This window comes from Sciurus vulgaris (genome assembly GCF_902686455.1).
Source record: "Sciurus vulgaris genome assembly, chromosome: 3".
Taxonomy (NCBI): domain Eukaryota; kingdom Metazoa; phylum Chordata; class Mammalia; order Rodentia; family Sciuridae; genus Sciurus; species Sciurus vulgaris.
Window position 1 is genome coordinate 11,391,323 of NC_136463.1, and position 17,302 is coordinate 11,408,624.

The 17,302-nt window shown below is 43.9% G+C and overlaps 1 protein-coding gene across 1 annotated transcript in view; it reads left to right on the forward strand.

The window, feature by feature from the left end:
- The window catches only part of ABCA8 (ATP binding cassette subfamily A member 8), a 74,284-nt gene extending 58,107 nt beyond the window's left edge, over positions 1 to 16,177 (forward strand). The window contains exons 26-39 of the mRNA XM_079130244.1: positions 1,843 to 1,962; positions 2,790 to 2,855; positions 3,315 to 3,406; positions 4,823 to 4,943; positions 5,582 to 5,699; positions 6,348 to 6,439; positions 8,364 to 8,524; positions 8,938 to 9,013; positions 9,087 to 9,181; positions 9,876 to 9,995; positions 10,215 to 10,355; positions 13,935 to 14,014; positions 15,138 to 15,193; positions 15,311 to 16,177. Of these exons, the coding sequence (XP_078986370.1) occupies positions 1,843 to 1,962; positions 2,790 to 2,855; positions 3,315 to 3,406; positions 4,823 to 4,943; positions 5,582 to 5,699; positions 6,348 to 6,439; positions 8,364 to 8,524; positions 8,938 to 9,013; positions 9,087 to 9,181; positions 9,876 to 9,995; positions 10,215 to 10,355; positions 13,935 to 14,014; positions 15,138 to 15,193; positions 15,311 to 15,409 (1,437 nt within the window). The 3' untranslated portion in view covers positions 15,410 to 16,177. The remainder of the gene's footprint in view (positions 1 to 1,842; positions 1,963 to 2,789; positions 2,856 to 3,314; positions 3,407 to 4,822; positions 4,944 to 5,581; positions 5,700 to 6,347; positions 6,440 to 8,363; positions 8,525 to 8,937; positions 9,014 to 9,086; positions 9,182 to 9,875; positions 9,996 to 10,214; positions 10,356 to 13,934; positions 14,015 to 15,137; positions 15,194 to 15,310) is intronic.
- The last annotated feature ends 1,125 nt before the right edge of the window (positions 16,178 to 17,302 follow it).

Consider the following 17,302-nt stretch of genomic DNA (forward strand, 5'->3'; position numbering starts at 1 on the left):
ATGATTTGAGTTAACATTGTAAATTTCGTCCTCAGGAGAATAATAAATCAACATCGCAGTCTAAAATAGTTGACATTCTCTTCACCTATCAATCCTTTTCAAAATCTACATCTTTTCCCCATCTTATTTCCATCTTGTCTTTCTTTAAAAGTGGCCAAATTGTTTCTAGAACTATAAATTTTGAGCTCAAGGGAAGTTTGGAGATCTTCTACCTCTTTGTTTTCCTGCAAAAGAAGTAAATTCAAAGCCCTTCACAAACTTATGAGACTCCACATTCCTCTACCAACATAATTAAATGTACTTCTCCAAACTCCCTACTAAAAATCAATTCCACAAGGCCACACTGCTTTTGTCTAAATCAGGAGGGAAAATTTGTGTAACTTATGAGTATCTATTATAATTTCCTGTGACTTCAGGATGCAAAAAGGAAATTATTACTTCAATAAGTACCTGTTGACTTCCACGGTGTGTCACAAATAAAGACTGATAATAGGAAAAAAATATTAAATAGAAAAAGAGTTCTCAAAGGATAGGCAGATAATAAATAGCCACTTATTAAAACCAGGTGATAAAAAAAGATTGCCTGCAGAGTTATTTTCTACCTTAAAAGTCTGTTACACAATGGAGTAAGAGGCTTGCAGAAACCAGAGAGGGAGAGTGTTATCTATGAAAATGAAGGCAGAGGTTTTCTTTAGAAAGTGAGACCTAGCTGGGCGCAGTGGCACACCCCTGTAATCCTAGCTGCTCAGGAGGCTGAGGTGGGAGGATCACAAGTTTGAGGCCAGCCTCAGCAACTTAGCAAGGCCCTATAAGCAACTTAGTAAGACCCTGTCTAAAAATAAAAAATAAAAAGGTCTGGGGATGTAGCCCAGTGGTTAAGCACCCCTGGGTTTGATCCCCAGTCCTCCCCACTCCCCCCACCAAAAGAGACAGTGAAACTTGAAGAAGAACAAGATTCAACACATATAGGGAAATGCGGTGACACCTGTAGATTAGGGTGAGCAGACCTGGAGGAGGGGACCCAGGCTTGTCCTAGGAACTACTCACTACCTGTGAGGCCGTGGATAGAGATCAAGGTGAAGGGCGGGCAGTCCTCCTCATGGTGCATAGATTAGCACATGGCTGGCCTTAAATAATGTGCTCAGGAATTTATTCTCCAGGCTTCAAGAAGCCATGGATATCTCTAGCACAGAAAAAAAGACAATGAGAGATTAACCGTTACGATATTCTCATAGCCGCCAAAAAATAAAATAAAAAATGGTCCCAGAGACAAAGAAATTAGAAGTGCAAAAATTTTAAGAAGCCCTTGCAAGGTTTTAGAGAAGACAAATCTGAGAGCTTGGATGTTTCTGTGACTTTCTCTTGTCCCTGAATTTTGTGTTTTATACTTCTGAGTAAGCCACTCCAGGTGGTTGAATGCTTACTTTTCTGCACTGAGATAGTTAACAGAAGCTTTCATTGTTGATGATATTGGTCCTGTTTTTCAGTTTTTCAGATTTTTCAAGTTTCAATTTTTCCCTATACTTATTGCTTATTTACTGTTTCAAATTTTACTCCCCAAAAGCAACACACGCCAACTTTTTTTTTTTTTCTTTTCTGTAATGAAAACATTCTGCATATTGGATTTTAGGTTTGTCCAGTCATGTCTCATTCATGATGCTTTAGGCCCTAGGAATTTATCTATGTCGTTCAGAGAAAATGTAACGGACCCTTGTTGACTTCAGTTTGGGTGAGGAGGTTGGAGTTGATTCAAATGCATTATCTGTAGGATAAGCCGCATCTCAGTTTGGAACCCATATCGAGATCCGGAGTGATTAACACGCATATTTGTGTTTTCCTTAGGTCACCTTGTCCTCTCTGCTTGTGTTTCTGTTGGAGATCGCTGAAAATAGTGTGATATTTTGCATCGTCTTTTTAGTACCACAGGCCACACTGATTGGCTGCCTGTTCTTATCTTTTCATGTAAGTAACGCCCCTGTCTGTCCCAATGTGCAGGAACTCACGACCAGCTGTGAAGGCTGAGTCTGCATTGGGCAGTGCAACAGGCGGAACATGCACAAAACTTAACATTTTCCACCTCGTGGATTCCAGCTGATTTTTCTCCCCAAGGGACAATGGGTTCCAGCTGACCTGTAATAGAAAATCTGGCCCTGGTTAAGGCATGGACAGGAAGGGGATGGCTAGTGGAAAGAGAGCAGCCTTCCTGATCGTTCTCCCAGGCACGCTTAGCTTTAGAAGCAAGTGAATCAAGTGCCCTTGACTTTGAGTCTTCAAGTTAGAGAAGCACCCAATGTGAATACAGTCCCTTTTTTTAACTGACTAGGTAGTACAAAAGGAGGGAGGGAGGGAGGGAGGGAGGGAGGGAGGGAAGGAAGGAAGGAAGGAAGGAAGGAAGGAAGGAAGGAAGGAAGGAAGGAAGGAAGGAAGGAAGGAGGGAGGGAAGGAAGGTGCACGAGTGGAGAGGTACAATGGGGAAGGGAAGGGACGCCATGAAGAGGAACAGCAGGCATAGGAAGGCGTGTGACGCAGTGCAGTCTCTGTCCTGGGAGGCTAGCTCAGATCCCAGGCACTCGACGATGGATAAATCCTATTGCTTCAAAGAAAAGCTCAGAGACCCCAGGAGGAAGGAGGTCAGGCTTCACTAGGCCATTTGGAATGGACACTTGGCTGACGCTCTGGGGAAATCAGGGAAAATGTTAGCAGGGCTGTTTGGGGGTGATTCAAAGTGATGAGAATAAGATGCATGAAATGAAAAACTTCCTGTTTAACCATTTTATTTCCTCTTGCAGCTTTTCACGTATTTTATCTTCGATGACGAACAAAATAATGGAGAACATTTTCTGGTCTTCCTAATTGTAAGAGCACACTCTTCCTTTAAGATTATCGTGCTTTTTACTGTCCTCAGCAATCTCAGTTCTTGAACACACCCTGGGGTTTTATTTTTTGTTTTGTTTTTTTCTTGAAAGTGGAGATATAAATGTCTGTGGCCTATGGAGATTTAATGTTTAGACAGACAGTCTGGGGCAGTTATTTTTGTAAGGATCAGCAGAGAAGATAAAGTGCTTCTAAATTTTGAGAATACTGCAACTGAAATGACGTAGCAATATCACACCATTATAATTGTTTCTGGTGCTTTTTTAAATAAGATTGAAAATTAATATGATAGTTTCCCAATCTACCTACTAGTTATTGGAAATTTGGAATGCTTTCCCTAAATACATCTGTGTAAAGTCCACTCACTCCTAGTTCCTCGCTGATACTAAAACCATGATCTTTCTGTGTTTCTAATTGTTCTTTTCTCTCTTTATTCCTAGCCCTTCCTTCATTTTATCGTTTTTCTTTTTATTCTCCGATGTCTGGAATGGAAGTTTGGGAAGAAACCCAGGGGAAAGGATCCCTTCTTTAGGTTGGAAGAAATCAAATGAATTCTTTTATTTCATTGATCAGTATTTTAAGATTTTTTTTCCACCATGTGTGAAGCGATCCATTAACAAAGACATGCCATGTGCCAGGATGGAATGGGGTAGGAACAAAACGCCAGTGAAAATAAAGATTGTATTCTAGTGGAGGAAACAGACCTGAAACATTAGCTAGGAGACTCTCCAGCCCAAGATGGTGGCTCACATCTGGAATCCCAGCTACTGGGGATGCTGAGACCAGAGGATCTTAAGTTTGAGGCCAGTCTGGGTAATTTAGCAAGACTGTGATTGTCTCAAAATTTAAAAAAAATATATAAAAATCAAAAGGGATTGGGGCTCTGGGGTGGAACACTTGCCTAGTATGCGTGAGGCACTGGGTTTGATCCTTAGCGTCACATATAAATAAATGAATAAAATAAAGGTCTATCAACATCTAAAGTATTTTTTTTTAAAAAGGGTGGGGATATAGCTCAATGGTAAAGCTCTCCTGGGTTCAATCCCCAGTACTAAGTGGGAAGAAAAGGCTCTGTCTGACACTGTGCTGTGGAGCTCTAGAGAAAGTTAAATTTGGCTGGCTCAGTTTCAGGAATAATAGATTTGAATGGATTGGTGGTTGGAGGAATGTCGTCCACCCTGGGAGAAGGCATAGCGTGGTGAAGAGGCCAACGACAGCGATGCCTGTGCTCTGCTCCCTGCCCAGTAGTTAGTGAGAAGGCAGATGGCGGATCACAAGTGGTTCAGTTACAGATGGGACTTAGAGGCAGAAACTTCTGTGAGCCATTCAGGGATGCAATCGTAGTCCTCTGTGTCTCCCATACCATTTAGGTTTCACTATTGCAGAGAATCAGAAGGTGACTGCCTAAATGGAAGTCAAGGGAAGAGCGACTAGAACAAGATGAAGGCTGGGTGTGATGGGCCAGACTTGGGATGGGGAGAAAGAGTGAAAATACACACACTCAAAGAAACAGCCCAACTTCATGACAGAACAAGCACCTAACTTATATTTTCTGAATCAGTCCTGACTTCACATAGTCCGACTCATTTTCTGCACGAGAACATGATAACAATAATACGTCAATGTCAAAGCTAAGGTTCCCAGAAAAATTGCACCTCCTTGAGCTGTGATATAAAAATCCTTTGTCAGGTAATAGGCTTCAGTGACCCACTGAAAAAGATAACATTTCTATAGCTATGTAGAATGGAAGATGCATAAGATGTCACTCAGTACAGTCCTGCTGTTGACAAAAACAGGGAGCTTGCAGAGGAGTAAGAGCTCACTGCACCGAAGGGAGGTGGCAATGGTTTGTTAACTGCGCAGGCTACTGGACGGTTAAAGAATGCCGGATTCTAAATACAAGGAGGAAGGCCAGAAACCAATTGTTAATGGATGTGTTTGACTCTAGAATTTCTCCAAGACGCATTGATGTGTGTCAAAATCCAGAAGAGCCCGAAGGGGAAGATGAAGATGTTCAGATGGAAAGAGTGAGAACGGCTAATGCCTTGAATTCCACAGACTTCGATGAGGTAAAACATGTAAAGAGGTTATTTCATCAAATTATATGAACTTTTGATAATGTGCCCGTCCACCAGTCTGGTTCTCAAGTGCTTTGATTTTTCCTTCAGCCTTACATGAGGATGACTTCTTCTGTAGGCAGTCACTATTTTCCCCATCTTATGGGCAGAATGAAAGCCAAGTTAGCTTTCTTTGTATTTCTTAGAGTACATATAAAGCCAAGTGCAACTGAAATAATGAAAGCCTAGAAAGGCTTTCAGAAACCCAACAAAGCAATGCACATCTCTGCTTGTTGGAGAACGTCCATGGTACAAAATTCAGAGTCAAGTCCCAGCCAAGGCACATTCTTTTGTCCTCTGCGGATGAGACAGTCAAGTGCTTTTCCAGTTCTCTTTGCTCCTGCTCTGAGGAGTCAGGCAGGCTCTATAAAATAATGTGCTCCTGAGTGGCTGCTTCTGTAGGAGAGGAAAATGACATTGTTTCTTCTCCAAGATTGCAAGTCTAGAAGAATGACCACTAAGCATGTCACCTAGCAGAGGCACGTGTCTGATGCCAGGTTTGAGCAGGAAAGGGTCAGAGCAATGGGGAGAGAGCTGATTCTGTTAATGGAGAAAACCTAGGTCTGACATGATTCACTTGTCCTTTACAGAAGCCAGTCATTATTGCCAGCTGTCTACGCAAGGAGTATGCAGGGAAGAGGAAGCGTTGCTTCTCCAAGAGGAAGAATAAAATAGCCACCAGGAATGTCTCATTCTGTGTGAGGAAAGGTTGGACACGAGACTTTCCCCCGGGTGGCTCAGAGCTCTCCTTAGAGTTCCATGGTTCCTGGGGAGAAGCTTTTATGCACCACCTCTGGGCTTGCTTGCAGGTCCTCAAGGGTGACCTTGACAGCTCTTTTTACATGTCTTATTTCTAATTTAAACTAATTCACTTGCCCCATGAATTGGGGCACAGTCACATCTACAGTGAAACTATCAGCTGTTCCAGTGAACCACTGGCGCTATGATGTTGTTCTTAAATGAACACAGCTGATTTCCCAATGGTCGTTATTCACAAGAGAACGGGCTAGGGAGGCACCAGCACGTCCTGCCATCTCAACCAGCAGGTGTTGGATGACCTCAATTCATGTCATTGTTACATAGTGGTTAGGATCACAGGAGGCAGACTCTGACACTCCTGGCTTCAAAGAGTGACTTTGCCATTTTCCATCAATGTGACCTTGGGCACATAACCTTATTCTTGAGAGTTTTTGTCCTCCAGTATGTAAGAGAAAATTATGATAATTTCTCAGAGTGGTTGGTGTGACAATTCAATGGGATATAAAACACGCCACACATCATGTAGTGAGACTTTAGACTATTGTTTTTTATTTGACTATTATAATTAGATCACATTGTCACCATTTTTTTTTTCAGGTGAAATTTTAGGATTGTTAGGACATAATGGAGCTGGTAAAAGTACATCCATTAGGGTGATAACTGGAGACACAAAATCAACTGCTGGCCAGGTAGGTAATTATGTGGAAAATATATTAGCCAGTGGCGCTGAGAATAAGTTTGAAAGCTGTTACAACTTTATAAACAGCAAGGTACCACTCAGTCATTACATGATGGAAGTGATTTAATGCAGCGCACAGAAAAATAGTCCAAACATTGGCACACAAAACAAGCCCTGGAAGGAAATAATTATCCATATCTTCAAAGGCAGTAAAAGGGAATTTTCTGTATCAGATCAGAAATCAAAGTCCATATAAATTCAAGCTATAAATCAATAATAATACATAGATGTGCACTTTCAATGAGCAGCATCTTCCCAATATGTAATATTTTAATCTTGAGTTAAATTGCTTTAAGAAACCGAGAAATGTTTATTAGTTATAATCATCATCCTTCACAGAGTGCTTAGCTTCTGGAATATATGTTTTTATGCAAACACACTGTTTCTTGGGAATGTTTCTAATTAATGACTTACAGAGGAGCCCCAGGGATGTGAGGTTGACTTGTACTTCAACTTCATCTAATTAAGTGGCCAGGTAGGCAAAATAAGAGCTCAGGTGTATCAAAGAGACATCATGGGATAGACATAAAACTTTTCTCCCAAATTCTGTGGCAAGAGTTTTGAAAATTCCTTTGGGAAAGTATGTCCGGGGAAATGCAGGACAAAATATAAAGTGGGGGAGGTCTGTAGAATCACCCCATGGAAAGGGGTGGGTCATCCAGCCCAGAGGGAACACATAGCCAGCAGCGCTATTGGCAAGTATCCCACTCAAGGGGAGAGAAAGCAGGTGTCACCAGCCTCTGGAGCCACGGTGAAAGCAGGTGTTCACCAAGGAGACCTGAGAGAAAATGTTGGTGAGTCAGCAAGTCCTCACTGGACTCCTTGCCTCCATAGTGACTGCCCTCCAATTCAGTCACCAGCTGGACCCTAAGTCAACATCGAATTTCTCATTACACATGCAAGCGAAGGAGATATAACTGCTCGTTGACATCTTGAAACAAAATATTTTAAAACCGAAGCAAGGTCTGAAATACAAAGCCAACTACTGGCAAGTCATGACATGAGCTTAATAGGATCAACCGGCAGGATGTTTTCAACCTTGTCATTCTCTTGCTTGAATATTTTCAGGAACCACTCTGCTCCAGGACTGGCAGGTCACCTCCCCTTGTCTTACAGGACATGGCAGGAGCTGATGGCCATGTCCTCTGCTGCAGCTCTGTCCCTCTCTCCTTACTCACTCTGCCCCAGGACCTCTGCCTCTGCCTGGGGTCCAATAACACATCAAACTGCCCCCTTCACAGGACTTTGCTCTCAGTTGCTCTGCCTCAAATCCCCACCTCCAGCCTTGTCCGTGACTGGCACCTTCTCTTCCGCTGAAATGACCCCTCAGCAGACAGGTTCTCTGACCAAACATGCCCAAGTCCCTTCCCCTGTTATTCTCCACCCTGGCTTATAAACGTCCACAACAGCACCCCTTCTGGCCTCTCGGTTCTGTTTGCTCATTTCTCCATGACCCGATCCACTCAATAGAATGAACAGTCCCAAACAGGGCAACAGTTACTCCATCATCCATTGTCCCAGCGGGCAGCAGCCTTTGTCACATAGAAGGCACCCAGAGACATTTCATCCATGACGGAAGCTAAAGAGTGAGTCGTTAACTAAGGCACTTCATTCAGTTAGTGATGAAAACGTTGGCCATCACCAGGGGCCACCAAGGCAGGGCACCACATTTGTGGGATCTTTGATATTCAACTCAAATTACGTTGCCGGCTGTGCACACATTAATGTGCCTGTATTCACTCTGATACGCTTCCTTCCCTGTGAATGAATACAGAGCACGAAACTCAATTTGGTCCTTCAGCGTCTCCAGGTGTGTCGAGAAGGCTGTGGCCGAGCTGGTCAGAGAAGCGCCACAGTTTGACCTTCATTCACAGGTGCTCCTCCAAGGCAGCAGCGGAGGGGACGCCCCTGGCTTCCTGGGGTACTGTCCTCAGGAGAATGTGCTGTGGCCCAACTTGACCGTGAGGGAACACCTGGAGGTATTTGCCACCGTGAAGGGACTGAGAAAAGGGGATGCCGCCGTCGCCATTACACGGTACACGGGGAGCCGCGCCTGTTCTGGGTCTGGGCTGGGGAGGAGACGGGAGGGCCACCCTTCACAGGAGACTCAGGATGGGAGGCTGTAAACAGGGACCCAGGTCCTGCTGGGCAGATGTGCACCTGGAAACTGGTTTTCTCAGATCTCCAAGCACTGATTTTTTTTTTTTTTCTCTTAATTAACCATAGGGAGAAAAAAAATGCATTTGTGCAATTTATCAAAAACACTACAATTTAAACTGTAAAACAATTCTTTGGCTATCTTTCAAAAGAGCACTGTCTTTGTGGGTGGGGATCCAACCAGACAGTGCTGTGCCCTCCCCTCCCCCGCCGCACCCCCTCTGGGCTCTGCTCCACTCTCGCCCTCGCTGGCCCCGTGGAGCCCACTGAGGCTCTGCTGGGTTCCTTCAGGTTGGTGGATGCGCTCAAGCTGCAGGACCAGCTGAAGGCTCCGGTGAAGACCTTGTCAGAGGGAATAAAGCGAAAGGTATGGGGTGGGACTCAGGTTGCTCTGTGCACCCTGCAGACAGGTCCAGGACCAGCTGCCCCTCTCGTTCCAGCTGTGCTTCATGCTGAGCATCCTGGGGAGCCCGTCGGTGGTGCTTCTGGATGAGCCGTCCACCGGAATGGACCCCGAGGGGCAGCAGCAGATGTGGTGAGGAGCATTACCCCATGGGGGCCAGCACAGACCACCTTGGAGGGAGTTTGTGCACTGTTATTCTCCTTGAAAAATCATCCCTTAAATTATTTCTTAATGTGAATATATATAATATATATATGTATATATCAATTTCCTTAGTAAAACCAATACTTTGCCAAAAAATATCTTTCCCTGATAACATTTCGCAATCAATTTTCATTGAAGGAAGAATAAGCACTGCTAGGGCTTGAAGGAGCTCAGTCTGGGTGCTGATGTGGCTAAGTGCACGCTTTGGTGGGTCTGGTGATTTTTGCCACCCACGTGGTATCCAGCGCTTGGCGTGAGAACGGTAGTCCTCCTCAAGTTGCAAATGTTCTTGTGGTTGTGTCTGTTCACTGTGCATTTATTCTCTTCCCGCGGTTGGGACACTGCTTTCCGGGCCATCCTGTCTTACTGAGCATTTCTCTTTCAGCGTAACCTTGTCAGAAACACCGCATTCTGTGAACACCCCTCCCCAATGCACGCCTCCCGCTAAGCAGCTCCCACCTGGCTGGCCCGTACCCATCCTCCCTGTCTTCTTGAGTCCTCCCTTGCTTAATCTCTTCTGCTAATTATTTACATTCAGGCCCAGTTAAGATTTCTTTTTTTCTATCCTTTTCGGACTTACAGAAAGATTCCCTAAATTACAGATACTCTCTTGACAATATAGGCAAGCCATCCAGGCCACCATTAGGAACACGGAGAGGGGCGCCATCTTGACCACCCATTACATGGCAGAGGCAGAGGCCGTGTGTGATCGCGTGGCCATCATGGTATCCGGACGGCTGAGGTGAGAGCTTGTCTTGAGGCCACAGTTGACTGTGAGGTACGTGTCTGGAAGATTTTGTCTGGTGACCGAGAGAGAGGTCACTATGAACGGCCAGTGCTGCAGCACCAGGGCTTAACGTTAGGACCTTGGGGTTAGCCAGCAGCAATCAAGGGTCTTCAACATTGTACCCGACACCTTTTCTTCCCTTCTCTTATGACCTCGTGCTCCTCCGACCTCCAGGTGTATCGGTTCCATCCAACACCTAAAAAGCAAATTCGGCAAAGATTACCAGCTGGAGATGAAGGTGAAGACCCCTGTACAGGTGGAACCCCTCCATGCGGAGATTCTCAGGCTTTTCCCCCAGGCCACTCGGCAGGAAAGGTAAAGGCGGTTGCGGATCCCTCTTTTCCTGTCAGTTACACCCATCTGTAAAGGAAATGTCAGGCAAAGAGTCTTCTTTGGACAAAGTAGGAAGCAAGCTAGAGAAGAGAGAACTGATATAAAAGCTGTGCTACCTGTACCAGGTACTGTCCACATCTCTGGTCATCTTATTGAATCCTTGCAGAGACTTTCAAAGTAGATACTGCTATTCCAAGGAAAAATGAGATCATTTCAAAAGTTCTGTGAAAATCCAGTGTTTCATAAGTGAATTCTTTATCTGTATAAAGAGGAAAAAAATTGACAGGGAGACAGATTAGGTCCCATGACTAAACTAACAAGTGGCCAAACCAGAACGTCAATCCGATTGTTTTGTTTCAAAGCTAATAATACTTTGAATTTTGTATGGATTTGCATAATGGCACCATTCTGAGGAAAGTTATAATAGCCGAAGTCAAAGATTAACTTCGGTGTCACTTTTCACACCTAGAATTACCTTCAGGAGAAAAAAAAAAAATTTAAAAAAGAGGGCAGAAAAAAAGAAAATAAAGAGAAATAAGTCATAATGACAAAGTGGAAAAATATATTTCTAAGGTAGAGTACAAACATAAAAGCAAGGTAGTAACTCAGTGTGCGTCCGTGACTGAGTGGAAATACATCACAGAGGCCCAGGGAGAGAGCCAAATAGATGAGGATGGTTAAGTTACCCTCTCTCCACATGAAATGCTATCCTACCAAATATGATCTAAATCTTTATGACTTTCAAATGCCGGAAAGACATTTATCTGAGAAATAAATGACTGAAAATTACTGTGGCTGTCATTACCTACTGAAGTCCTGACCTCCCGATCAGAAGCTGGGTGATGTCACCGTGCGTTCGGGATGTCGTGTGAGCCTGGTCGGAGAGCACGTGAGGTACTGGCAGGTACACCAGGTGCACCGAGATCTCCACCCTGGCTAAGAGATGAGCAGTGTCAGGATGCAGGTGAAGGAGGAAGCCAAGGATCAAGTGCTCAGCTTAGAAAGTAAGGTGGGAGGTGATTCTGCCAATCTTGGTTTTGTTTGTTTGTTATTTCCGCAATCCCACAGTGCCGGGGACTCGAACCCAGGCCTCCAGCATGTGAGGCAGGCACTCTACGAGATGGGCTATATGGCCTACACAGCGAATCTTGGAAGAACATCTGCTGTGCACCTGCTCACTGCCAGGCAAGACCCCTGAGGACTCAGAACTCTCTGTCTTACGCCCCCTCCTGCCCTCCAGTTGTTCCTCTTAGTGAGCCGCCTCCCCCACTTCTGGGTAGAGATTCACCTGAGAATTTTCATTGACACCAAGCAGACTCTTGTCTACCGAAGTAAAGAACCAGATACCACATGACCCAGATAATCCAAACACTGTGATACGGGCATAAAGACAGACAGAAAAGCACAGAGAGCTCGGAAAGAAATCCATGCTGACATGGTCAGTTGGCCTTCAACAAAGGGACTAAGGATGCACAATGGGGAAAGGATAGTCTCTTCAACAGGTAGTTTTGGGGAAACTAGATATTCACATGCAGAAGAATGAACTTGGACCCCATTTTCTGCCCTATGTGAAAATCAGTTCAAAGCATTTAAAGACTTAAACCTAAGACCTGAAATTAAAATTCCTAGAAAAAAAATATATATAAGTGAAAACCCTATGACATGGGTCTTGGAGATGAGTTCACGGATATGATACCAGAAGTGCTGGCAACAAAAACAAGACATAAACAAGTGGGGTTTGAGCAAACTAAAGAGATTCTGTACAACAAAGGCAATAATCCACAGGGAAAAGGCAGAGGCTGCAGGGGGGAGGGTATCTGCAAACTGTGCATCTGATAAGAAACTCCTGTATTCTGATAACTAAATAATAACCTGATTTTAAAATGGGCTAACCACTCCAGTAGACCTTTCTCCAAAGAAGACATGCAACAAGCATATGGAAAAAAAAAAAAAAAGAAGAAGTTCAGTGTCACTTGTAATTGGGGAAATGTTCATCAAAATCAGAATGGGAGACAACATCACACCTGTTGGAAGAGCTACTATTGAAAAGGAAGACAACTGGGTAAAGATGAGAAATCAGAACGCTTGCACACTGTTGGTGCAAATACGAAAGGACGCAGCCACTGTGGAGAACAGTATATGGAGGTTCTTCCAAAACAAAGCTAAAAAAGAAAACCAGAGCTACCATATGACCCAACAATCTTACTTCAGGGTATATATAAACAAGAAATAAAACCAAGACCTCAAAGAAAGATCTGAACTCCCGTGTTCATTGAAGCAGCACTGTCAGTTTGGTTTTTAAATTTTTTTATTTGTTCTTTTTAGTTATACATGACAGTAGAGGGTATTTTGACATATTATACATACATGGAGTGTAACTTCTCATTTTTGTGGTTGGACGTGATGTGGCGTTACACTGGTCGTGTGTTCACATATGAACGTAGGAAAGTTCATATGTGAACTGTAGACTACTGTCTTTCCCAATTCCATGCCCCGCTTCAGCTCATTTCCCTTTGTCTAATCCAGTGAACTTCTCTTCTCCCCTCCCTCTTATTGTATGTTAGCATCCACATATCAGAGAGAACATCCGACCTTTTGTTTTTTGGGACTGGCTTATTTCACTTAGCATGATATTCTCCAGTTCTGTCCATGTACTAGGAAATGCCATCATTTCATTCTTCTTTAAGGCTGAGTAACATTCCATTGTGTCTATACACCACATTTTCTTTATCCATTCATCTGTCGAAGGGCACCTAGGTTGGTTCCATAGCTTAGCTGATGTGAACTGAGCTGCTATAAACACTGATGTGGCCGTGTTGTGATGGTATACTGATTTTAAGTCCTTTGGGAATATGCTGAGGAGTGGGATAACTGGGTCAAATGGTGATTCCATTCCAAATTTTCTGAGGAATCTCCATACCGTTTTCCAGAGTGGCTGCACTGAAGCAGCACTATTTACAACAGCTACGGCATGAAAACAACTTATGTATCCACTAACAGATGAATGGAATTTTAAAAACATCATGTTTTATACGTACAATGGACTACTACTCAGCCTTTAAAAAGAAGGAAATTTTGCAGTACATGACAACACAGATGAACCTTGAGGACTTTATGCTAAATGAAACAAGCCAGTCACGTACAGACAAATACTGCACAATTCCACTTGTGAGGTATCTAAAATAGTCGAATTCATAAAATCCAAAAGTGGAAGGGTGGTTTCCAGAGACAGAGCAGAGGGGAAATGAGGAACTGCTAATCACAGGCATAAATCTTCAGTTAAGTAAGATGAAGAGACTCTAAAGATCTGCTGTCCAACATGATACCCATCCAACATGACATTAGGCTTTTTGTTTTGTTTTGTTTTGTTTTTGGGTACTAGGAATTGAAACCAGAGACACTTACCACTGAGCTACCTCCCCACTCCCTTCTATTTTTTATTTTAAGGCAGAGTCTCAGCATTAAACATTCTTAACCATGATTATAAAAGGTAGAAAAGACCAGAGCGATATTGACAGGTAAGTTTGCGTCTGCTGCAGTTGGTCTCTCCTCTCCTCTCAGGTACTCTTCTCTGATGGTTTATAAATTACCAGTGGAGAACGTGCAGCCACTAGCCCAGGCTTTCTTTAAATTGGAGAAGCGTAAGTACCATGACTTTAAAATAAGACCCTGAAAAGAAGATAATTCTGAATGACGTAATACTCTATCCCCATGGGAAACGAAATGTGACCTAATGCCTTCAATTTAAAAGTTGGAATCTCAGATTGAATTTTAGGAGCCCCAGAATCATAGCAAAGAAGGTGTTTCCCGTGTGTGGCACAGAATGCCAGAGGTGATTTTTATCTTGGCTTTGTGGGACTCTTTTTTTTCCATGTGTTTTTGCATAGATATTGGCCCAACCTAAGTCAAAACTTAATCATCTGTGCATTTAAAGAAAATGCTTTCTAACAGCCGGCATAGCGCTTTATTGCCTTCGGCAGTATATGAGAACACTGGCTCTTGTCTGGCCACTGACCGTCTCCCTGGGTCTGTTGTGCTTTACCTGACCACAGGTCCTCCTGGCCATGGTAGACCATTCACTCTGCAACCCTGAACTGTGCTGACCAGAACTCCCCCTCTAGACTGACTTAACTGTCACTGCCCCATGGCATCTTTGCTTGCTTGTCACCTGCCCTAAGGAGGAGAGTCCGACCTCCCGGTTTTAGAAGACCCTGTGACTCCTTCGATCACATCTGCAGTCATGCCCACAATCTTCTCTCCATTCTCTGGGCTGAGCACCCAACCTTCGGGCCATGTGGCTATTCCCTGCACTCCCTAGATTGGCACCCGGCCCAGCACTAGCCTCAGACTGGGGCCGGCCTGTTTCCATTCTGCTGGGCTCCTAGCCAAACTCCGACTGCCCTTCACAGTCTATTTTGATCAACAAGAAGGGTTTTCAATCCATTTAGAAAGAGCCACTCCCTAGGGAAACCTCGGATATTCTCCCCTATAATCTACACGGAAGCTTTGTCGGCCCCGGGTTCTCCCTTAAACTCAGACTTCAAAAACTGCACGGCCCACAAGCCGAACAAGAGCCGTTTCTGTTCCACATCTAAGTGAACGTATCAGTATATTTTTAAGGGGATGATGCATTTAAAACATGATAAATGTGACCTTCACCTCTTTAAATCGTGCAAACGTGCATCGTTTGTGCGACACGTTGACTTACAAGACCATCTAGGCCTGAGAACCTGCCATCCCCTAACGCGCACTCTCCTTCCGCAGTCAAGCAGAGCTTCCACCTGGAGGAGTACAGCCTCTCGCAGTCCACCCTGGAGCAGGTGGGTTGGCTGGGTGCTTTCATATCATCCATGGAGCTGAGTGCCTGGGATGTGCATGCCCTTTGCGCTTGAAGCTGTAGAAGGCAGGTGACAGCCCTCCCCTGTATTCATTTGCAGGTTTTCCTGGAGCTCTCCAAGGAGCAGGAGCTGGATGACTTTGATAATGAACTTGATCCTTCTGTGCAGTGGAAGCTCCTCCCGCAGGAAGAGCCTTAGGCCACGAGGGTTTCCTGTTCCCCTGTAAGGCTGTGGCTGCTTTTTAAAGACATTTATTTTGGTAGCATCCGTATCATATTCTTAGAAACCATATTACACACACCGAGATGGTTCTCCTTGCGGGGAGAGGGGGCCCATGCCGGGGAGCTGCAGGGACAGCACCAAGGGCCTGTCTGAGCTGCCTCCAGCCCAGCCTCTGCAGGCTGCTCTGGCTCCATTTATCTGTATAATGCTGAATAAATGTATTTACTTTTATACAATTGTTCAAGTTTCTGAGTATGATAAACAGATTTTCTTTACTATTTTTGAGCCGAAATCTTAAAACACGCTTTTCTAACCCAGAGTCAGAATTCCATGTATTTTCTCTCTGGATATTTGAGACTTTAAAAAGCTGATATCTTCATAAAAATAGAATAGGTTTTAGTATGTTTGTTATGACTTAGAGTAATAAGGCATCGCCGGTCCTAATGTCTGATATCAATATAGTTAATATACTCACTGGTAACACTATGGTACAGATGCACTCTGGAAAGCCCAACCCTGCTGTTAGGAATAGATTGCACTTTTATGTAAAACAACTGTGTCCCATTTACGTGGTATGTTCAAACATAGGCCTTTGAGATGCCTGGATTGTAACTGATTCTCTGTGGATATGTGTCACTTGATTTCAGAAAGCTGATAAATGTAATAACAGAGCAAATGATCAAGTCGGTGAAAAATGGAAAATAAATATCATATATATATTTTTGAAACGTGCTTGTTATTTTGTGTACTTCACATGGTTTTCTCTCTCTTGACTCAGTGGCCTGCTATTTACAAATTCCACTGAAATCCTGTTAAAATAGTTTCTAACCTGACGATGAGCTGGTAAAGCTGTAGATACGGGTGGTAATCACTCTAGGACATTCTGCCATACCAGCCTTTTAGACTAATTCTTTGGATATTGGCCTCATTATCGCTCTTCATCTTCTAAATATATTAATTAAAAACCAATTCTTATTACCTCCTGTGACTACCCCCAATTCATGGATAAAAACAATTAACAGAGAGGTTTCCTATCTCTATTTGTTGGGCTTAAGTGTGCACTTTTTGTTTCACAGAAAGCTGAGACTCGGAATCCCAACAAAGGTATCTAAGCCCACGTTCACCTCTTTCTAGACATGTTTAGGGTTCAACCCCACAACCGTGTCCAGCCTCCGCATGTCCCATTGCTGTGGTGGAAGAATCTCAGGCACCCAACCTTTCTCTGTTTTACACATGGAGATCGATGCTCAGAGGGTCAGTAAAGGTCACATAACTGGCCACGATCACACAATGGATAACTCGCCCATCCAAACTTCAACCACATTTGACTGCCAGGGCTCCGGCCGTCCTCACGTGGAGCTGCCTCCTGCACTTACTGAGCACTCGTTTCAGAAGGCAGTGGACAAAGGAACCCCGATATTTCTTGGGGTGCTCACAATTCCTTCACATGTATTGACATGTAGTGAGGATAAAGCCAGAGGACAGGAGGATGACATGCAATCCATGGTCATATTGCACGTTATCAACAAAAGTATTGTCAAATAATTGGAAAAGGAAAGAAGCATTTTGATCTAAGGCCTTTTGTGAGTGGAAAGGCATTTGACTTCGAATCCAAGGAAACCCGTGATTCTGTGGGAGACAGGAAAACACAGCATTCTGGATGGGGGAATCTGGAGCCCCTCGACACCTGGAGTGTTTCACCTTGGCGTTGAGGATTGCTTGCTCTGCGTATACTGCCGTGCTCCAGAGACAGCAATTGGATTTGACACCAATGGAGTTTTCGTCAAGAGTAAACAAATTTCAGATTCATGCCATGATTCAATTTTTTCTTGAATAAACAGTATATAGGTCTATTATTAAATACTTAAG